The following is a 23,460-nucleotide window of genomic DNA, read 5'->3' as shown; positions in this document are numbered from 1 at the left end:
ATTAAAAATTGCATTAGAAAAAGGGCAAAAGCATAGAGACATTCCACTGAAGCAGATACACAGAGCAAATAGGTGAATGAAAATGTTCCCAGCATCACTATCCATCAAGTGTTACAAGACCTCACAATTATCTGCTTCCTCCATGTGAGCCCCTGTCTGCCTTCAGGAATGTTGAAAATAAGATATCCTTTACCAAACACTCCAAAATATCTCTTTGGTGATGTTCATTACAAACTTGTCATTGTTTCTGAGCATTAGCAATGGGAACACAGTTTTTCGGAAATATTCTCAGCTCACCAAGCATGTAGTGTCATTGTCACTACTGGCAAATTAATTGCAGTTCTGTGAAAAGATCGTATTTCAGAATAACAAACATACCTCAGAGACCAGCTGGCTCCCTCCCCACGACACCCACCCCACTGGTATAACACACTAAGCTCAAAGTTCTGGCAGCAAAAGGAATCAAATAAGTATTTTCTATTGCATTCTGTTAGGCAGTCTTTGCATACAGAAAAGAGTATCAGGAGTCTGAGCACATGCCTCACATCTGAAAGATTCCTCTGGGATAAACTATTCTAGTGGCAAAGATACAAAAGGGTGGAGGAATAATTTCTGAGATATGGACTGAGTCTGTGGAGATAGACTAGAGGTCCTACTTCTGACATCAATCCCTGATTGTAACTGTTGATTATATCATCTATAATCAATCATTTAGTCTCTATGCTAAAATGTTTTATCTTACTCATGTTCCAGGTTTTATAGCTTAGCTCACAATATTGTGCAATTATTTCAATGATTGATATTAATATTATTTGACTCTTGTACATGGCTTAATGGCAATCTGTCTTCTCTCTTGATGATAGTGAACCATTCTTGGGTCAATGAACCCAACTTCATCTTGGATTATCCTTCTAGGATTACATGGTAATCAGTGTATTTGCATTTTATTTAGGTATTTATTCATAGTAATTTGGCCTATGAATAAAAGTATAGACATAGTAGAAAATTACCTCAATCATGATGATTTAGGAAGATAAACCACTTAAAAATGAGGAGAGGCACTAACAAAATTAAGTAGAGATGCTGAGTGCCTAAAGGACAGAAGGGAGATTATCTCCTTGTCATAACTAGCCTTGTCAGTGTAGCACCACTGTTAAGAGGGTCACCTTTGCAGTCAGACAACATACATCCTAACTTACTCACTTACTGGGATATGATTGGATGAGTCTTTAAACTATCCTAATTTCCTCATTTGTGAAATGAGAATAACATCAGCATTTCCCTCACAGTTGAAGATTCCATTAGTTATTACCTATAAGGCACTAATAAGTGACTCCTACACAAAGTGTGACATAAAGGATAATATATGTGCAAACTTAAGAATCATTTATTAAAGGAAAATATATGTATTATTTTGGGATGGGAACAAATTAAAGGGGAAGTATTGGATGTCAGTTGCTAGAGTAAGTAGCACGAACCTCATGTTTCTCTACAAGATCTTCTCACTCTGGATGTGAATCCCAGTCACTGAGCAATGGCACAAGAGCCTCCAGGGACTTGGCAATGGAGATTACCTCCTCATCACAAATTATAGTAGGAATCTTGCAGACATTTCTCTTATTTATCATTTTATTTTCATTTACTTCACCAGATGCTGGTTAAGCTCCACAAACTTGATTGTCAAGCAAGATGTATTAATATGTTCTTATATCTAATAAATAGTGAACACTACTTTAAAACATTGCTATATTCATTACATTTGTAAGTATGAATGATTTGGTGAACCCTGAGTTTAGGGCCATGCTTAAAACCCTTGCTACCTTCAGTACATTTGTAAGGTTCTCTCCAGTATGAACTGTCTGATGATGAGTGAGGTGTGAGCCCCAAGTAAAGGCTTTGCCACACTCATCACATTCGTAAGGTTTCTCTCCAGAATGAATTCTTTGGTGAATCTTGAGGTCAGACCATTGTCTGAAGGCTTTACCACATGAGATACTTTTATATGGCTTCTCTCCAGTATGAATTTTCTCATGTAGCCTAAGATGTGAAGACCTGCTAAAAGCCTTATCACATTCATTGCATTTGTAAGGTCTCTCTCCAGTATGGATGACCTGATGTTTAGTTAAGCTTGAAAGGACACTAAAGGCTTTGTCGCACTCATTCCAGTGTGAATTCTCCGATGATTTACAAGGTGTGGCTTTTGACTGAAGACCTTGCCACACGCATCACATTTGTAAGGCTTCTTCCCAGTATCGATTCTCTGATGACTTGAAAGGTGTGAATTTTGACTGAAGATCTTGCCACACACATCACATTCAAATGGTTTCTCTCCAATATGGATTAAATGATGTGTAGTGAGGTAGGACCCCTGAGTAAAGGCTTTGCCACACTCATCACATTTGTAAGGTTTCTCCCCAGCATGAATTCTTTGGTGAATAGTGATGGCAGACCATTTTCTAAAGGCCTTGCCACATTCAATACATTTGTATGGCTTCTCTCCAGTATGAATTTTCTCATGATGTCTGAGTTGGGACTGTTTGATAAAGGCCTTGCCACACTCATTATATTTGTAAGGTTTTTCTCCAGTATGGATTATCCGATGGTATGTTAGGCTTGAATGCACACTAAAGGCCTTCCCACACTTTAGGTTTCTCTCTAGTGTGAATTCTTCAATGACTTGAAAGGTGTGAATGTTGACTGAAGACCTTACCACATATATCACATTTATATGGTTTCTGTCCAGTATGAACTGTCTGATGTTTACTGAGGTGTGAGCCCTGAGTAAAGGCTTTGCCACACTCATCACATTTGTAAGGTTTCTCCCCAGCATGAATTCTTTGGTGAATCCTGATGTCAGCCCATTGCCTAAAGGCCTTACCACACTCAATACATTTGTATGGCTTCTCTCCAGTATGAATACTGTCATGATGCCTAAGGTGTGAATGCTTGATAAAAGCCTTTCCACATTCATTACACTTGTAAGGTTTCTCTCCAATATGGATTGCCTGATGGTTAGTCAGGCTTGAATGCACAATAAAGGTTTTGCCACATTCATTACATTGGTGTGGCTTCTCTCCAGTATGATTCTGAGATGTTTTACAAGTTTTGAACTTTGGATAAAAGCCTTGCCACATTCATTACATTTATAAGACTTTTCTCCAGTATAGATTGCCTGATGGTTAGTTAGGCTTGAATGCACACTAAAGGCTTTGCCACACTCATTATATTTGTAAGGTTTTTCTCCAGTATGAATTCTCTGATGATTTTTGAGGTGTGAATGTTTACTGAAGACCTTGCCACACCCATTACATTTGTAAGGTTTCTTTCCAGTATGAATTCTGCGATGACTTGCTAAGTTTGAATTTTGACTGAAAATCTTGCCACATACATCACATTTATATGGTTTCTCTCCAGTATGGATTATCTGATGTCTAGTGAGGTGAAAGCCCCAATTAAAGGCCTTGCCACACTCATCACATTTGTAAGGTTTTTCCCTAACACGTGCTTTCTGGTCTTGTGTGAGTAACAAAGGATTCGTAAAACCATTTTCATATATATTAAACATGTTAATGTTGACACTAGGAAGAATTCTTTGAAGTGGTGAGACTAAGGAACCATCGATGGTAGACTTCTCAACTTGATTACATTCATGCATCTTCCTTTCAGTTTGAAATTCCTGCATTTCAGCCAGATGTGACTGAAAGTATAATTCAAGCTGATTTTCAACAGGCCTATTTCCTGCATCCCTTCTATTATGTTGATCTCTTCTACCAGTGATGGAGTTTTTTTGAATTATAGGTACTCCTCTGTAATATTTTTCATCAAGCCACTGATAATCAAAATCATGCATATTTTCCTGGATTTCCCTGAAGTGAAAATCTTTGATGTCATGGCTTTCATGTCTTTCCAACATCAATGATTGGAAGATTTCTCCTGTGCTATTGCTCTCTTTTGGTGGTAATTCCTTGATCATATGTGTAGGAGAGATATCTACAAAATATAAAGAAACATAGGATTCATATTAACTATAGTTGCTAAATCAATACTTCATACTGAAAAACATTACACCAAAAATAATATTTATACTAAACAGAAATATTATACAATTTTCAACCATGATTTTCAAATTTTTAGGAACACAAAGTTTGGATTTTTAATAAAGAGTGGTTACACGTAATTCAAATGAATTTTAGGGAAGCCCAATTTCAAACAACCTATGGCCCAAACACTTGTGCTGTATAAATTATTAACCCTGAAAAAGGGGTATTTTTCCAACATGATCTCAAAACAAACAGCAATTAGCAGTAAACACATGGCTGTTTTACTTAAGAGAACAAAAATATTACATCACACATACTGACTTCATATTTATTGTACACAAATAAATACTAAAGAAAGCATGTCACACAGTTGGCCCTCCATATCCCTGGATCCCACATCCATGGGTTCCACATCTGTGGACTCAATCAATTGGACTGACAATATGATACTCTTAGTATATGGAACCTGTGGATATGAAGGGCCAATTTTCATATCCGAGGGTTCTGCAGGGCTAACTTTGGGACTTCAGCATCTGAGCATTTTGGTATCCACAGGGTATCCTGGAACCAATCCCCCATGGATACTAAGGAACAACTGTACTGTAATGATAAATAATCCAAAAAAAATTTTATCTAAGATAATTTAAATATATAGCAATTTAAAATTCCAAAATAATAGTAGCACTGGGAAAGAGAAAAAAATTAATAAAAGTGTTATAAAAATACAATGTTTTTCTGAATACTGGTTATGAACCTGTCTATACCCACACAGATGATGCATTTTGTGACATTAACAAGAGGTGCATGTGATTTATATTGAATAATACATGCTAAGAAAAACTACCATCTGTAAGTCACATTGAAAATGAGTGAGATATTCTAGTAACCCATAATAAAACCATAAATAAAAAGTAACCACCCACAATTATAAAAAATTATAGTCTGTGGAATTCTAAACAATTCCTTCTTAAGGATAAAGGACTTTTATTCTAAAAAGAGCACACATTATAAGAACTGGAAAAGATGTTCAAATCACTGACTTTTGAAATCTCCCGTCGGGTAAATATGTAGCATTATAAAGAATAAGAATTGGAGAAAGTCATAAGAAATCATAATTATGATTTCATGTCTGCAGTTACACAACAGCCGATCAACAGAGCAGCTCCCTGTCTGTGCAGCACCCTTTAATCATCCATTTCATTGGCCACAAAATATATGTAATACAGACTGTGTACTTTTAACATTTATTAATTAAGGTTAGAGACAACATTATTGGGAAAAAATGCAAAATTAAAACCTACAAGATTTAATAAAGGCAAAGGCACCTCATAATAAACATGACAGAAAGTTGATCTTGTTAAATAAAAGTAACTTGCGTTCTTACATAAAACATGCACTGTTGTAAAGCCTCTAACAGCATTAACTTGTCAAAAAGGACTTGAGGTATATTATTACTATTTTCAAATAAGGACAGAAGACCTATAGGTTTATGTTACTTACTCAAATTTACACAGAAAATAAGTGATAGAAACAGGATTTGAACCTGGGCATGCAGGCTCAGACAATATTTTCTTAAGCATGACTGTCTATCCAAGAGTATGTAGATTATGAAAGGTAAATACCAGGAGCTTAGAGAGCAATACTTCAAAGAAGATACAACAGCTGAGCTGTGTTGCAATCTTCATTAGTTCAGGCTGCTATAACAAAGTACCATAGTCTGGATGGTTTAAAGAACAAATGTTTACTTCTTACAGTACTAGAGGCTAGGAAATCCAAGATCAAGGCATTAACAGATGTAGCTGGTGCTGCTGAGGGCCCCTTCCAGGTTGGTAGATCGCTGTCTTCTCACTGTATCCTCATATGGGTAAGAGCAGAGAGGAGAAATCTCTCTTTGGACTCCTATATAGGCATTAATCCCATTCATGAGGGCTCTACCCTACTGACCTAATCACCTCTCTCAGGCCCACCTCCAAATACCATCACACTTGGGATTAGATTTTAACACATGAATTTTGGGGGGAAACAAATATTCATTCCATACAATTTTGCCCTTGGTCTCCAAAAAAAAATTCATGTCATTCTCACATGCCAAATATATTCATTCCCTCCCAACAATCCCAAAAGTCCTAACTTCCAGCATCAACCCTAAAATCTAAAGTATCATCTAAATCAGATATGGGTGAGACTGAAGGTACAATTTATCCTGAGACAAAATTCTTCTCCAGCTATGAAACTGTGAAAACATATAAGTTATATGCTTCCAAAATACAATGGTGGGACCGGCATGACATAGACATTCCTGTTCCAAAATTGAGAAATATGAAAGAAAAAAAAGAGTTACAGCTCCCAAGTACGTCCAGACCTGATAGGGCAAATTCCACTAGAATTCAAGGCTCAAGAATAATCTTCTGTAGCTTCATGCTCTGCCTCCCAGGCCCACTGGGGTGGCAACTTCACCCCCATGGCTCAGCAGGATGGTCCCTGAAGCAAATCTCTGACTATGTCCCACTCCCACAGCAGCTCTCTGCCGGGTCCCTGCCCATGCTGGAGTTCCCCTTGGTGGCCTCATCTATGCCATAGTTTTCTGTTGATGCTGGGGTTCACCCCCAGGGTTCCACCATATGGCTCTACTGGGCTTTGAGCCCACTCTTTGAAGTCAAGGTGGAGGCAGAACTGCCTCCAGGGCTACAGCAGTTCTGATAACCTCTGAATCACCTTTGGGGTCCTTCTTTCCTTGTCTTAAAGATTAACCCATGTTCACAGCTAACTAGCTCTGTGGTTCAGTCCTATAAGCAGAAGAAGTCCAATAGTCATTTTGTCCCAGAGATCAAGTGAACATTACAAAAATTCAGATGGAAAAAAAGATGAGGAACAAGACAGACTTTATGTGCTGACTGAAGAATGCAACTTCTAGAACTTCAGAATTTTTGTAGAAAATACGGGCAATAAAGTATATTCTCAAGATATGAAAAATTCATAATTTAGCAACTGTAACAAATTTTATTGTGAAAAGTATACTTTAATAGTAGGTACCAAGTCAGGTGAAACAGAAGTAAAAAATTTAAGATAATATTTTCAATATATTCTGGAGTATATGTAGGTTTTAGGAAAACAGCTGCTGAGTCATACCTTCAATACCAAAAAAGGAAATCTTGTAAAATGTATGAAACAATATCCATTCCCCAATACAAAGCCCTGCACATTTCAGACATAAATCAACCACTAAGAGTCTAATAAAAAATATGGACTCATTTAATCAAATGAATAAAAAATAAGTTCATTTATAATACATAGAAATGTACAAGATGAAAGTAGTAGTGGCTTAAACAAAACAAATTACAGTAACTTAATAAGGTAGGCGTCATTCAACTTCATATGCTCCCTCACTAAGATGCTTAACAATTGCATTTATTTAAGTAACATGAACAATGGCACACACAAGGGATGAGGATTGTGGCATGAACAATAGTTTGGTCAACAACCTCATGGTATGAGGTTGTGAACTTGGACAATGTTCTCCCAAGGAGAAATTCCTACACCATTTATTGCTGGATCATTGGTATATTTGATCAACATTGTCACATTGCCCTTGTGACACTTTCCATCTCAGTATCTTGGGTCATCTTGACAACTTTACTCATTGTCTTCAAGTGGTAGTTTTGCATGATATGGTAACATATTAATCAAAGTGTTGTTTTTCAAGAATTGTCTGCCATCAAATAAACCCACTCCATGGGAGAGCACAACAGAATCTGTCCTTAACCTAAAGGTGGGTTACCGCAGCAGGAAAAAACTGAATGAAATTTCATACTCTAGGAGTGTGTATTTCAAAGGCAAGTTTCAAAGGCAAGTGACAGAAACTTAAGAGACTACATAATCAGAAAGAGCCAAGGTATCTTTTGTTTTTTTTTTACATTCACAGAGTAGTAAGAGGAGTAGAAGAGAGAGAAAAATACAACATACAGAGGTGAGATTTTGTAGGATCTTGAGACAGGACCCTATGGTCTGCCAACAGACTTCTTGCTAGGAGCCTGAAAGACAGAGATATGCTCCTCATTTAGGACTGAGGATTAATGACAAGATCTCTCTGTCCACGGCCATTACAGTTCTGCTGAGTAACAATCTCAGAAGACCAACACAGTCCCCTGTTATTCTATTCACAGCAGAGAAGTGTAATAAAAGCAGACTGAAGAAATGGCTGAGGAACATCAACAGGCAGAGAGGGCTGGAGACAGCTCTGTGCAGTCTCCGGGACCCCAGATGCAAAGAAGGAGCAGCCAGTGACTTCCCATCTCCTGATGAGACCTTCCAAGTACAGAAAATGAGGACGGGACTGGGACAGGTCCAGGCATCAGGTCTTTGGAGGCCATAGTTTTGATCTATATGGACAGAGAACTGAGTACCAGGTGGAATCAAAGACAGAAGGAGTGACCATGGGGAAATAAGACCCCTTTGAAAGAGCTGTCACTGAGCCACACAGAGTCAGGGGACAAAAGACTTCACAGAAGCCAGATGACAAGATGTTGTCCATCATGATAAAGACTTCACTTAGTCTCTGTTGGAGCTGGAGCACCACTGGAGGGGGAAGGGATAGTGTTACACATCTGAAGAAAAGAGTGATAAGTAAGGGAGAAGGGAGGTTTCCTGTGAGAGCTCACAGGAAATAAACTTGTTTTCCCATAGAACTCTTCACCTTGTTAGGAGCTACCCAAACACTTATTATTTATTGGTGCAGCTTCCACACTGCCTATCTGAGTTCTTACTTGTATTCACACCTTCAATACATTCCCATGCATTATGCATTTGGTTTTCTTGCCGTTTTCATTTCACTCTCCACAGCCCAGGGTTCTTTCCCTTGCTCCAACATGGAGATAACACTCAGGTCAAAAAGAGAGAGTCTTGCTTATAAAATAAAGGAATGTGATGTGCTGTGGCTTTTCCAGAATTCTTACCTTATGTTTAGCTAAGGAAAGAAGACATTATAAATGTGATAACCACTACACTGCGGAAACCACAAGACATTATAAATGGATAAAGAAAAATATTTCAGGGTATCATGGTGGCTCAACCTGTAATCCTAGCTCTCTGGGAGGCTGAGACAGGAGGATCGCTTGAGCCCCAGAGTTTGAGGTTGCAGTGAGCTACAATGAAGCCACTGCACTCTACCTGGGGCAACAGAGCAAGACTCTGTCTCACAAAAACAAAAATGTTTCATAAATTATTCACCAGTTGCCTCCTTCTGAATGTTTAGGGAGCACTGTAACATCAGACATCTAGCTCTCTTCAAAGAACCACTGAATCAAAAGCACTAGGCTAGAAAACACCTGGATATTTTAAAAGCCTGCCATGGGGTCTTATTTCTACTTAATCTCTGGAACCACCAGTGATGTACCATGGAGGATGCAGATAATCTGAAGAAAGGGGACAGTTAAGCAAGTCCAGATGCAGCATTATGGAGTTTTTCATTTCAGAGTCAAGAAGGCTTCAGTGTCAGTCAAGCAACGCAGGAGCTCCCAAGAGGCACACAGAGAAAATGCAAAGATACACAAGGGCAGATCCCGACTTCTGAAAGGAAGTTATCCTCACCCAGGGAGACCAGGTTCCTGTAGTTCTCCAACATCACGTCCCTGTATAAAGCCCTCTGAGCAGGGTCCAGGCATTTCACTCCTGAGAGAATTCTATGGCCACATCCCTAAATGCCAACATTCCCAGAAATAAAAAGGTACATTTCACTGAGAAGCCATGGGGAGAGTTATCATTTTCACATAAAATGACAAAAGGAGAGAGGTGTAAGGAACAATTAGGTTTAAGTGAGCATTATGACTGATCTTTGAAAAGATATTTTTAAGTAAATTATGTGTCTTTTTTAATACTTTTCCATAAGAAGTTATGATATCCTCTAAATCAGTGCAGATTTCTCATTTTTATGGCCAATATAAGAAATATAAATCTAGGAAACCCAACACAAGGTTTTCTCTATAGAAGTGTTAGAGGCCAAGCACGGTGGCTCACACCTGTAATCCCAGCACTCTGGGAGGTCAAGGCAGAAGGATTACTTGAGGTCAGGAGTTCAAGACCAACCTAACCAACATAGCAAGACCTTGTCTCTACAAAACATGTTTATCAAACATGAATAGCAGTAAACACTGGATGTATTTCCTTTAAATTTAAAATGAAAAAAGAGGGTTGGCCAAGGCTCCTACCATTCACCACTGCATAGCATACCTTACCAGAGGCCAATAGAAGATGGAAAAAGAGAAAAAAAGAAAAAAGAGAAAAGAAAGAGTCAAAGGGCTGGAACTGTTGAAATTCAGAGATGACAAGAATGCAACCTAGAAAAAGAATGTTATTTAACTATAGAGCTAATAACATGCTAAAAACAATATTCCTTCCTTAGCAGCACTAAGTAAAAAATACACACACAAGAATTAGAATGCATTTCAATTAGCACATATACCATGGCACCTATTTATAAGATATTTCCAGACCTATATATAGAAATTATAAAACTAAAGAAGTGATGTCAGCAAGATAGTAAAATAGAAAGCCCCAGACCCTCCATATACACAGATGTAACAATATGTGAAACAACTGCCTTTGTTAGAAATCCAGAAATCTGTTAAGAGGTTCCTATGCCCCAAGGGAGGGTAAAACCAATTGCATCAAAAAACTGGGTAGGAAACCACTCTGGTGGTACTCACCAGAGGCTTTGCCCCAGGCATGCAAAATAGTGTAACTGGGGGGAAACTCCCAACTTATCCCTGGAGAGGAATGAAGTGGAACATCTCTACCATGCTCTGACTTTTCAGGGAGTTGCCTGGAGAAGTAGCTTCTGTCTTGCCTGAATGTAGGCACCAAAAGAAACAGGGAAGCAAGGTAGTGGGCCACTGAGAACAAAGATCATCAACAAAACCCAGTGTTGGCATTAACATAGACAAACACTAGGTAAAGATCCAGTACCATCGCTTACAAGAGCATGAGAGAGGCCTCAGTACTGCAGATAGTCAAGAGGAGAGTACCTGTGTAGAAACTGATAAACATCTTCAATCAGGAGATTATAGGCCGGGCAGGTGGCTCACGCCTGTAATCCTAGCACCCTAAGAAGCCAAGGCGGGTGGATCGCTCAAGGTCAGGAGTTTGAAATCAGCCAGAGCAAGAGCTAGACTCCGTCTCTACTAAAAATAGAAAGAAATTAATTGGCCAACTAAAAATATATAGAAAAAAATTAGCCAGGCATAGTGGCGCATGCCTGTAGTCCCAGCTACTTGGGAGGCTGAGGCAGAAGGATTGCTGGAGCCCAGGAGTTTGAGATTGCTGTGAGCTAGGCTGATGCCACAGCACTCATTCTAGCCTGGGTAACAAAGTGAGACTTTGTCTCAAAAAAAAAAAAAAAAAAAAAAAAGGAAATTATAAGCAAAAGTCAGAGAATACAAATCTCCAGAAAAGATTTAAGAACTCTCCTGAATCTCTAGCCAGGTTGATTAGACAAAGTCCTCAGTGAACTAGAAAACTACACAGCAAAGATTGGTAGAGGTGGCTGAGTTTTCAAATGCCAAGGTCCCAGCAGACTATAAGACATACAAAGAAAAAGGGAAACATGGCTCTTATAAAATAAGTTAAATCTCCAGAAGCTGACTGTGAAGAAACAGATATATGAATTATCACAAAACAAATTAAAAATAATTATCATAAAGATGCTCAAAGAAGTAAAGGAGAGTGGAGATAGACAACTTGACAAAATTATAAAAGTTTTGCATGAGTAAAACAAGAATGTCAGCAAGAATGTCAACAAGAATTACAAAGAACCAAATAAAAATTCTGGAGCTAAAAAATACAATAACTAAATTGAAATATTCACTGGAGGGGTTCAACAGCAGGTATGACAAGGCAAAAGAATCAGCAAACTCAAAAAACAGGACTTTCAAAATTAATGAAGAGGAGCAAAAAATAAAGGCAATGAAGAAAAATGAAGACTATAAGCGCCTTATGGCACACCACAAAAGTTAACATTTCCACATTAGGAGAGTCTCAAAAGGAGAAGAAAAAGAGAAGTTAGCAGAGTCTATTTTAAGAAATAATGACCCAAAACTTCCCAACTCTGAGGAAAGAGATGAACATTCAAGAAGCTTAAAGAAATCCAACTAGAATAAATCTAAGAGAACTACACCAATACATATCACAATCAAACTGTCAAAAGCCAGAGACAAAGAAAGAATCTTGACAATGACAAGAGAAAAGTGATTTATCACACAAGTGGGAGCATCCAGGCCAGGCACGGTGGCTCATGCCTGTAATCCTAGCACTCTGGGAGGCTGAGGCGGGCGGATTGCTCAAGGTAAGGAGTTCGAAACCAGCCTGAGCAAGAGCAAGACCCCGTCTCTACTATAAATAGAAAGAAATTAATTGGCCAATTCTATATATATTAATATATAGAAAAAATTAGCCGGGCATGGTGGCACATGCCTGTAGTCCCAGCCACTCGGGAGGCTGAGGCAGGAGGATTGCTTGAGCCCAGGAGTTTGAGGTTGTTGTGAGCTAGGCTGACGCTATGGCACTCACTCTAGCCTGGGCAACAAAGCGAGACTCTGTCTCAAAAATAAAAAGAAAAATTCCAGAACTATTTTTTGCATACCTACACAAAATAAACTTCTGTTTCAAGGTTTTCATCACATTGATTCCTCTTCTCTAGAAATCATAGTAAAATATTTTTAAAATACAAAATTGTGAATGGAAAACTATTGTTAAAAATATAGGGAGAGGGTTAGTTGTAGAAATAAACTCTGGGCAAATTTTTTTCAGCATGGCCACTGTTAGAATAAGGTTCCAAGTCAATTCAGCCCATCCTTCAACATCTGCAGAGAACAGAAAAGAAAATAGGGACTTGAGGGGAACATCTACTTACTAGATCACAGCCCACTAATTTTACAGATCACATAGAGGAAGAAAATTGAATATCAGACCAACTGGTTAAAGTAGGTTTGAGAGTAAAGATAAAAAAAATAATTGAAAGCATTCCTAACTGAAACGATCTAAAATTATTATTTAGGAACCAAACAAGTTTCCAAATATGTGATAAGAGTAGAAAGCATGTGTACTTCAATCTCAACTGTAAAAAAGAAACAATTTGGAAACTGTTTTTTTAAAAAAATCTAATGGAGGCCGGGCGCGGTGGCTCACGCCTGTAATCCTAGCACTCTGGGAGGCCGAGGCGGGCGGATTGCTCAAGGTCAGGAGTTCAAAACCAGCCTGAGCGAGACCCCGTCTCTACCATAAAAATAGAAAGAATTTAATTGGCCAACTAATATATATAATATAAAAACCAGCCGGGCATGGTGGCTCGTGCCTGTAGTCCCAGCTACTCGGGAGGCTGAGGCAAGAGGATTGCTTGAGCCCAGGAGTCTGAGGTTGCTGTGAGCTAGGCTGACGCCACGGCACTCACTCTAGCCTAGGCAAGAAAGCGAGACTCTGTCTCAAAAAAAAAAAAAAAAAAAAAAATCTAATGGGTTCTGGGGTGACAGTTTTAAAATTTTGAGGATATACTTGACCCTTAAACAATTGCGCAGTTTCACTTAACACATGGGGTTTCTTTTCAATAAATATATTGAAACATTTTTCGAGATTTGTGTTGTGATACTTTTAAGAAGGGTCACAGATAAACGGCATAGTCTAAAAATATCAAAAAACAATTAAGAAAAAGGTATGCCATGCATGCATAAAATATATGTAGATACTAGCCTATTTTATCAATTACTACCATAAAATATACACAAATCTATTATAAAAAGTTAAAAGTTTTCAAAACTTACACATACATTTACAGACCATACATGATACTATTCACAATTGAGAGAAGTAATTTTATGCAGTTATGGTGTAACACTTAAGTGTTACACCATAACTGCATAAAATTAACTGTAGTCTATACTGTACTACAATAATAATTTCATAGCTACCTCCTGTTGCTATTGCAGTGAGCTCAAGTGTTTCAAGTATCCATTTAAAATACCATGTCTCTCTAGTAAATTGCATATTGCTTTTTTACTAAATTGCACTTTTTACTAAAAGTGCTGTCTCTCTGGTTCTCATGTATTTTTCATTCTGGTTGGTGTAATATCACAAACCTTGAATAGCACTATGGGACCTATACTAACTGCCAATGGTGATACCATAAGTGCTCCCAAGAAGTAGAAAGAAGTCATGATGTTAGAAGAAAATGTTGAATTGCTTGAGATGCACCACAGATTGAGGCATGCATCTATAGCTGTCCACAATTACAAGATAAATGAACCCAGAGTAAGGATCATTGTGAATAAAGAAAAGGAAATTCCTGAAGGCATAACTGAAGCTATGCTAGCAGGCATAAAAACCTTGCACTCTTTGTAAATATCTTTTTATCTCATATTGAAAAAGCGTCTTTTATGTGGGTGCAGGATTGTTATAAGAATTGCTATAAGGCATACCTATAGACTATAATATGATTTGAGAAAAAGTTAAGCCATTATACGGCAATTTAAAGCAAAAGACAGGTGAAGGATCTAAAGCTGAAGAATTTGATGCCAGCAAAGGATGGTTTGATAATTTTAGAAAGAGAATGGGCTTTAAAAAAATGTCAAGATAACAGGGGAAGCAGGAAGAGGTAGTAGACATGTTCCCGGAAGCCATTAAGAAAATCACTGAGAAGAGGCCGGACGCGGTGGCTCACGCCTGTAATCCTAGTACTCTGGGAGGCTGAGGTGGGCAGATTGCTCGTGGTCAGGAGTTCGAAACCAGCCTGAGCAAGAGCGAGACTCCCGTCTCTACTATAAATAGAAATAAATTAATAGGCCAACTAATATATACAGAAAAAATTACCTGGGCATGGTGGCACATGCCTGTAGTCCCAGCTACTCGGGAGGCTGAGGCAGGAGGATCACTTGAGCCCATGAGTTTGAGGTTGCTGTGAGCTAGGCTGACGCCATGGCACTCACTCTAGCCTGGGCAACAAAGTGAGACTCTGTCTCAAAAAAAAAAAAAAAAGAAAGAAAGAAAATCACTGAGGAGAAAGGATATTTGCCTGACCAGGTATTTAATGCAGACAAAAGTGCTGTATTCTGGGGGAAAAAATGCTACAAAGGACATTTATTAGTAAGGAAGAGAAGCAAGCACCAGGATTTAAGGAAAGAAAGGATAGGCTAAGTCTACTGTTTTGTGCAAATGCAACTGGATTTATGATCAGGACTTCCCTCATCTATCAAGCTGCTAAGCCCTGAGCCTTGAAGGGAAAAGATAAACACCAGCTGTCAATCTTTGGCTATACAACAAGAAGGCCTGGACAACAAGAACTCTTCTTCTATACTGGTTCCATCAATGCTTTATCCCCAAAGTCAGGAAGTACCTTGCCAGTAAGGGACTGCCTTTTGACACTGAACAATGACCCTAGCCACCAGAACCCCATGAGTTTGACACTGAAGGCATCAAAGTAGTCTACTTACCCCAAAAAACAACATCTCTAATTCAGCCTCTCAATCGGGGGGTGGGTGGGTGGGGGTCATAAGGACCTTTAAGGCTCATTATACATGGTACTCTATAAAAAGGATTGTCAACACTATGGAAGAGAACCCCAACAGAGAGAACAACATGAAAGTCTGGAAGGATTACACCATTGAAGATATCATCATTGTTACAGAAAAAGCCATAAAACCATCAAGACTGAAACAATAAATTCCTGTTAGAGAAAACTATGTCCAGATGTTGTGCATGCCTTCACAGTATTTACAAGAGAGCCAATCTTGGAAATCATGAAAGAGATTGTGGATATGGCAAAAAAGGTGAGGAGTGAAGGCTTTTAAGATAAGGATCTTGGAGAAATTCAAAAGCTAATAGACACTACACCAGAGGAATTAACAGAAGATGGTTTGGTGGAGATGAGTGTTTCGGAACTAGTGCCAGAAGACGAGGAAGAAGACACATAGAAGCAATGCTGGAAAAGAAAAAAAATTGACATTAAATAATTTGGCAGAAGGGTTCTGATTATTCAAGACTGCTTTTGACTTCTTTTACAGCAATGGACCCTTCTATGATATGGGCACTGAAACTAATGCAAATGGTGGAAAAAGGATTTGTCACATATAGAAACATTTTTAGAGAAATGAAAAAACAAACAAAAAAATCACACATAAATTACTCTGTATTTCCATAAAGTTCTGAGTATGCCTGCCTCTCCTGCTTCCAATTCTCCTCCTCCACCTCTGCCACCCGAGAGCAAGTCCAACCCCTCCTCAGCCAACTCAATATGAAGACAACCAAGATGAAGACCTTTATGATGATCCACTTCTACTTAATAAATAGTAAATATATTTTCTCTTCCTTATGATATTCTCAGTAACATGTTTTTCTCTAGCTTACTTTATTGTAAAAATACAACATATAACATACAAAATGTGTAAGGCTCTAGTCAACAGTAGGCTATTAGTAGTTAAGTTTTCAGGAAGTCCAAAGTTATGTGTGGATTTTCAACTGCAGAGGGATGGGCACCCCAACCCCTGAGTTTTTCATGGGTCAAAGTATATCATATTTAGAAAAGAATGTCATTAGCTGATTATAGAATGTCACCAATGCTTTGAGAAGTTAATACTTATTTGTAGAAAAGTAGAAATTGTATAAACTAAGATTTATCCTAAGCTTCAAAAAGAACAATGAATTATTCATTCGCTAGAAAGAAAAACAGAAAATCCATTATTAAGAAAGCACTTTTGGCCAGGCGTGGTGGCTAACGCCTGTAATCCTAGCACTCTGGTAAGAGGCTGAGGCTGGAGGATCGGTCAAGGTCAAGGTCAGGAGTTTGAGACCAGCCTGAGCAAGAATGGGACCCTGTCTCTACTAAAAATAGAAAGAAATTGGCCAACTAAAAATATATAGAAAAAATTAGTTGGGCATGGCAGTGCATGCCTGTAGTCCCAGCTACTAAGGAGGCTGAGGCAGGAGGATTGCTTGAGCCCAGGAGTTTGAGTTGCTGTGAGCTAGGCTGATACCATGGCACTCTAGCCCAGGCAACACAGTGAGACTAGGAAAAAAAGAAAAAAAAGAAAAGAAAACACTTTTAATGTTTCTTTAAAAAGGTACCATGTAGTGATAGACACTCAATCATCTCTTGCCCCACTTTACTGTCCCACTTCCTACACTATGCAAGGAAAAGAGAAGAGGGGGACCCACATTTAATGAGACAAATAACTGTTCTCTGGCTGAATAGGGACTGCAAATGGGAAGAGCCTCTGATGCCAAAAATTATTAAATCCACAAGCTTTATAGACAGCAGTTCTGTAATTCTTATCCTCATCTGTATAAATTTAAACAAATTTTAAATGTATTAGATTTTAATGAGAAATCAACATGTCACAACTTAATCATCCATATCCAATTACTTCACCACTTATATGGACCCAGGATCCTGTCTTTCTTCAATGCAGCGTCCCTCCCTCATTCCGTACATACATCATTCTCACCTTCTCTCTCTAGCTCTTTTTTTCCTTTTCTTTTCCATGTTTCTCCCTGGGCTTCCCCTCATCATTTTGTGGCCCTCTCCTCTCCTGCTCTTCTCCCCTTCTTCCCTCTGTTCCTTCTCTTCTGCCTGTTCTGCTCCATTCTGGTAACTTCTTGCACTTGTTCCTTTCTCCCAATCTTTTCAGTGTCCCCAATTTCCATATATTTCTGCCTCTTTTTTTCCCCATCTCTGCTCCCCCTCTGCTTTCCCTGTTACATTCCTGCTTCTCTGTTACCCACCCTTGTCCCACGCGAGGTGACTACTACGGAAGGAGAGGCTTAGGAGCAGAAGGCCCTGGCCTGAGTAAGACTCCCGGTGAGAACGACAGAGGTGGCGCCTTAGGACAGAGGTGGGGTCTACAGAATCCCAGAACCTAGGAGAGGACGCGGAACGTCCGGGACTGGGGCTGCGGCGCTGCCCTGCAGGGTCCGACAAGGGCCAAAGGTCGTGGATATCACGGGTGAGGATTTTAAACGGCGCGGGGCAGGAGGAGAGGTCGGTAAAGAGAGGTCAGTAAAGTTTAAAGCAGAAAAAAGATGCGAAAGGTGGTGTTTTGTGGCCCAAGGCAGAAAGAATGGGGATAGGGACCAGCCTCAGAGAGATTTTAACCCAAAGGGAGGGAATCCCAGGACTCTGACGGCGACGTCTTCATTTACTTGGGGTGCGGGGATTTTAAATCTGTAGGGACCCCCAGGCCCGGGGCATGGAAGAAGGGGACTGCAAAGCGCAGATTTAATCTAACGACAGGGAAACTCACTTTCCGCGCGGTGTGAGCTTCACTTCGGGCGATCAGCTTCCGGGTCTGTAAGGAACCCGGTGCGAGTGAGAGCACGAGCGGCCTAGGGGCGGGGCGCGACTGCCAGGGGGCGGGGCCACAGAGGACAGCCTGGGCAAGAACCAGGAGAGGGTGATGGGGCGGGGCGAAGAGGGCCAGGGGCGGGGCGGGGCGTAACCGGCGGGGCGGGGCCTGCACTTAACGCCGCTTTGCAACCAGTGTGTCCCTATTTTCCGGGTTTAGAAACATTGAAGTCTGTTTCGTATCCTGTAGAGCAGTTTTGCTTTTTGTCTATTTTAAGTTAATGTTTCAGACAGATTTTTTTGTTTTTGAGACAGAGTCTCACTCTATTGCCCAGGCTAGAGCGCCGTGGCCTCAGCCTAGCTCACAGCAACATCAAACTCATAGGCTCAGGCAATGCTCCTGCCTCAGCCTCCTGAGTAGCTGGGACTACCTACAGGCATGCACCACCATGCCCAGCTAATATTTTCTATATATTTTTAGTTGGCCAATTAATTTCTTTCTATTTTTAGTAGAGACAGGGTCTCGCTCTTGCTCAGGCTGGTTTCGAACTCCTGAGTGCTCCCCCCAGAGTGCTAGGATTACAGGCGTCAGCCACCGTGCCCCGCCATTCAGACAGTTTTAGGGTAAAGCTTTGGAGTTGTGTGAGCTACTTATATTGCAAACTAAGATGTTTTCCTCTTAAGTTGCAAACCTTTTAAGTCGAAAGATATTTTGCCAGTGGATTGGACCCAATCCTGTTAGTGAGGCTGAAGCAACTGGTTCAGCAACTGAATGCGACCTCGGTTCGAGGGGCAGATGTTGGGGAGGTGATTTGATCCAGAAATGTTTCCCGCAATTAGAATTATTGTAAGCAGTTTAATTAAACAAGACTGGAATAGTCTGTGAAGGGAATGCAAACTACATAATTTTCCAGATACATGAATTCACCTTTAAAGATGTTTTCTAATGTGAGAATCCTTCAGCATGAGGGCTCTGGAATCCACATCATACAATGATTAAAGCACCTGTGCTGGCTGATGCTCAACGAAGAATTCAACCTGGCGGTCGCGTGGCTCACGCCTGTAATCCTAGCACTCTGGAAGGCCCAGGTGGGTAGATTGCTTGAGCTTAGGAGTTCCAGACCTGCCTGAGCAAGAGTGATACCCCATCTCTACTTAAAAAAGTGGAAAAATTAGCCATTCCTTCCTCCTGGTCCCTGAACTTTAGACTACCTTTGGGCAGAGTAATTTTGAACAACTTCTTAACGGCCCCTCTCAAGAGTAGGCTGACCTTTAATAAAACATTCCCTAAATAACTGTAGGTCATGCCAGGTTCTCAACCACTGCCCACACCTGGCTCTTTCTGAGCTTGTTTACTTTTCCATATAAGAGATAGACTCTTTTTTGTCTTACTTTTAGATGTAATTACTTTGTGGTTTATAGGAAAGAGAATAACCTCTTTATTAAATACGCTTAGAAATACTGCAAAATTCTTTATTCTTTAGGTGAAAGTAAATCCAATATCTTCTGAAAACTACCAATTTTACAGGCTTCATTATCCACGCCTCTCAGAAAATTAAGAAATGAAAAACCTAAAATTAAGTACAATTTTTTTCACACAGCAAGTATAATTTTATTTTTTAAATTGTTGATTCTAACTTTTATTCTTATACAATTTGCAGAATAGGTTTGAAATGATTGGTGTTAATGGTGATAGGAAGAACTGGACTATAATACAACTGAAATGCAATGGTGAGCTGAGCAAGTACATTTAGAAGTGAAGTCACAGACATGATTTTTATATATATATATATATATATATATATATTTTTTTTTTTTTTTGAGACAGAGTCTCACTTTGTTGCCCAGGCTAGAGTGAGTGCCGTGGCGTCAGCCTGGCTCACAGCAACCTCAATCTCCTGGGCTCAGCGATCCTACTGCCTCAGCCTCCCGAGTAGCTGGGACTACAGGCATGCGCCACCATGCCCGGCTAATTTTTTGTATATATATTTTTAGTTGGTCAATTAATTTCTTTCTATTTTTGGTAGAGACGGGGTCTCGCTCAGGCTGGTTTCGAACTCCTGACCTTGAGTGATCCGCCTGCCTCGGCCTCCCAAAGTGCTAGGATTACAGGCGTGAGCCACCTCGCCCGGCCTATATATATTTTTTGTTTGAAGAAAATTATGATAAAGTCAGCAAGCAGTCACAGATGAAAGAACAAATAAAATAGGTGGACTAGATAGTTAAGATGAGGAACAAAATTATCTGTTTAGAATTAAAAATGAACAGAGTGGTTTATTTTGCAGCAAGAAGAGAAAATGGGGTGGTAGATGGCAACTGATGGAACAGGAGAACGCTCAGCAACATTTGCTCTTCCAGCGTGTCACACCTCCTCCACTGCTGATATCTACATTTTCACCGTTGGGCTCTTTTACAGGGGTCTTTCAGAGGATATCTTCAGCTAATGTGAGGAACACCTTTTCGATGTTTATATTTGCTTTTGCACTAGTCTCAAAAAACCTAATACCATGCTGTCTTGCAATCTGTTCTCCTTTTCCTTTGGGTAGAACTCTTTTATCCTCCATATCACATTTGTTTCCTAGTAACATTCTTTCCACATCTTCATTGGCATGATCGTCTATGTTTCTAAGCCATTTGCTGATGTTTTCAAAACTTTTACCATTGGTGATGTCATATACTAGCATGATACCCATTGCTCCTCTGTAATAGGAGGTTGTGATGGTGTGAAATCGTTCCTGACCTGCTGTATCCCCTCTCTGTAGCTTGGTCTTCTTTCTTTGTAATTCAACTGTTTTGATCTTAAAGTCTATTCCTGGCCAGGCGAGGTGGCTCACACCTGAAGTCCTAGCACTCAGGGAAGCCAAGGCGGGAGGATTGCTCGAGGTCAGGAGTTCGAAACCAGCCTGAGCAAGAGCGAGACCCTGTCTCTACTATAAATAGAAATACATTAATTGGCCAACTAATATATATAGAAAAAATTAGCCGGTCATGGTGGCGCATGCCTGTAGTCCCAGCTACTCGGGAGGCTGAGGCAGGAGGATCGCTTGGTCCCAGGAGTTCGAGGTTGCTGTGAGCTAGGCTGACGCCATGGCACTCACTCTAGCCTGGGGAACCAAGCGAGACTCTGTCTCGAAAAAAAAAAAAAAGTCTATTCCTAGGGTGGAAATGAAGATGGTGCTGAAAGTATCATCCGAAAAATGAAAAGGGACGCAGGTCTTCCCCACTGCCAAGTCCCCGATCAGGAGCAAAGCAGGTCGCACGTCTTCGCCGTTGGGAGGAGCGGCTGGGGCTCTCGCCGCTGGGGCCCCCAGGAATCCGGATCCGTCCCTCTCACCACGGCCACCTCCTCACTCGGGCGTTCTCAGGCCGGGCCCCCAGGGATCCGGATGGGCACCCAGGGATCCGGATGGGCACCCAGGGATCCGGATGCGTCCCCAACTCCTCACTCGGGCGTTCTCAGGCCGGGGCCCCCAGGGATCCGGATGGGCACCCAGGGATCCGGATGCGTCCCTCTCACCACGGCCACCTCCTCACTCGGGCGTTCTCAGGCCGGGCCCCCAGGGATCCGGATGGGCACCCAGGGATCCGGATGCGTCCCCAACTCCTCACTCGGGCGTTCTGAGGCCGGAGGCCCGGGGGCGCGTGGGGAAAAAGGAGGACTCGAGAGGGCGCGGGGGCCTACGAACGGCCTCGCTGAGGAAGCCCCGATGGTGGCGGCGACCGCGGCCTCTCCAGCCGCTCCGCCCGGTTCTGGGGAGTCGGCGGGACAAATGGCCCGCTCCCCCTTCAGGGCTGCCGGCCGGGACGCGCCCGCGGTGGAGCTAGCTCTGCCGCCGAGGGAGCGCGGCGGCGTGAGGGCAGTCTCTCCGGAACGGAGACGCCGGCGCTGGCACGCGGCGAGGACGCCGAAGGAGGGCCCGAGCCGACCGGCTCGCCACGCAGCCCGGGACGCCGAGCCGCCCGCCCGGCCGCCTTTAAATTTTAAAAAAATACAAGACCTAAAATAGAATACAATTTTAAAATAAAAAAAGCATGTTGTGTACCTTCAGAATGCACCTAAAGTGAATTTGAAATTACATTATATTTAGAAAATTATTGCATTAAGCATATTATGATGTAAATAAAGTTTATTTCAAAGGTGTTTGAGGTGAAAGTGTAAGGCTGGTGGCGGCCCCCCCTCCCTAGGTCAAAAAAGAAAAGGCTCAGGAGACCAGACCCGCCAAGGACAAAACTGCCAGGCCAGGCTGAGAGGAACCACACCCAGAAGTCCACCTGGATAAGAACGATTCCGCTCAGGGTTCTGCAAATATCGCCAGCCCCTCCTGTTTCTCAAAGACCACCCAAGGTCACAATGGAAAATCCCCAGCTCTTCCCGCCAAAAGTCCCTAGCCAGGCCCAAAGGGTGTAAAAGGCCTCAGCCCCTTCAAACGGCCGCACTTCTGGGCACCCCTCTCTTGGGGCCCCAGAACCTCGTCCACCAGTGTATAATAAAGCCACGTGGTTTGGCCCCCACTCTTTGTCTTTTCTTCTAGCTGCAGCCGAAAAACCTCACATAACGCATCTTTCTTTTTTTGTTTTACTGTTGTGCACTCATTTTAATGTGGAATAAAATAACTAGTATCAGGAAGACCAGTGCAATTTATATCTATTTTTTAAAAGTTATTGGTTGTTTTAAAGCAACAGTTGGTGCTTTAACTTATCGCGGGAGAGGAAACTTTTATTTCTGGGGCTCGTCGGTCCTGCAGCCAGTACCCTGGGACGTGAGGAATCAGGACAGCTCTCTACCCACGTGACAGTGGAGTGGCATTTGGCTTTTTTATGAATCCTGGATTGACGACATGGGACATCGTGGGACAAATCGGGAAATTGCAATGTGAGCAAAGCAGTCGGTGATATTAATATTTAGCTTTAGTCTTTTTTTGCCGGTCAGATACATTCCAGTTATAGAGTCAACACCTATTTTTGTACACATGGATCCTAAAGCATAACGAACTATCTCTATTTTCTTGTTTGTTAACAAACCAGAAATTAATACGTTAACCCTGTTTGAGTCCATTAAAAAGATGTTTTTTCTCACATACTAAACTAAAAAAAAACCACTTT

At 41.0% G+C, this 23,460-nt stretch overlaps 1 protein-coding gene and 1 pseudogene across 2 annotated transcripts; both read right to left on the bottom strand.

The window, feature by feature from the left end:
- Nucleotides 1-420: 420 nt before the first annotated feature.
- Nucleotides 421-18,396, bottom strand: LOC142865736 (zinc finger protein 836-like). 2 transcript variants are annotated; one of them, XM_075998948.1, is made up of 2 exons: nt 18,317-18,396; nt 421-3,990 (listed from the first exon to the last, which is right to left on the bottom strand). In XM_075998948.1, exon 2 carries the CDS (start codon nt 3,971-3,973, stop codon nt 3,017-3,019), a length of 957 nt encoding a protein of 318 aa, XP_075855063.1. In that variant the 5' UTR covers nt 3,974-3,990; nt 18,317-18,396; the 3' UTR covers nt 421-3,016. Both variants share the same exon structure in this region, with proteins under 2 accessions (XP_075855063.1, XP_075855064.1).
- Nucleotides 18,397-20,671: 2,275 nt separating this feature from the next.
- On the bottom strand, nt 20,672-21,167 carry LOC142865746 (ras-related protein Rab-10 pseudogene; annotated as a pseudogene).
- Between the last annotated feature and the right edge of the window lie 2,293 nt (nt 21,168-23,460).

This window comes from Microcebus murinus, chromosome 32 (genome assembly GCF_040939455.1).
Source record: "Microcebus murinus isolate Inina chromosome 32, M.murinus_Inina_mat1.0, whole genome shotgun sequence".
Classification (NCBI taxonomy): domain Eukaryota; kingdom Metazoa; phylum Chordata; class Mammalia; order Primates; family Cheirogaleidae; genus Microcebus; species Microcebus murinus.
Note: the sequence above shows the minus strand (reverse complement) of the source record. Positions and strands in the feature narration are given on the sequence as shown.

Bases quoted from the DNA above. Each gene is read 5' to 3' on its own strand.
- LOC142865736 (XM_075998948.1), bottom strand. From the start codon at position 3,973: ATGATCAAGGAATTACCACCAAAAGAGAGCAATAGCACAGGAGAAATC.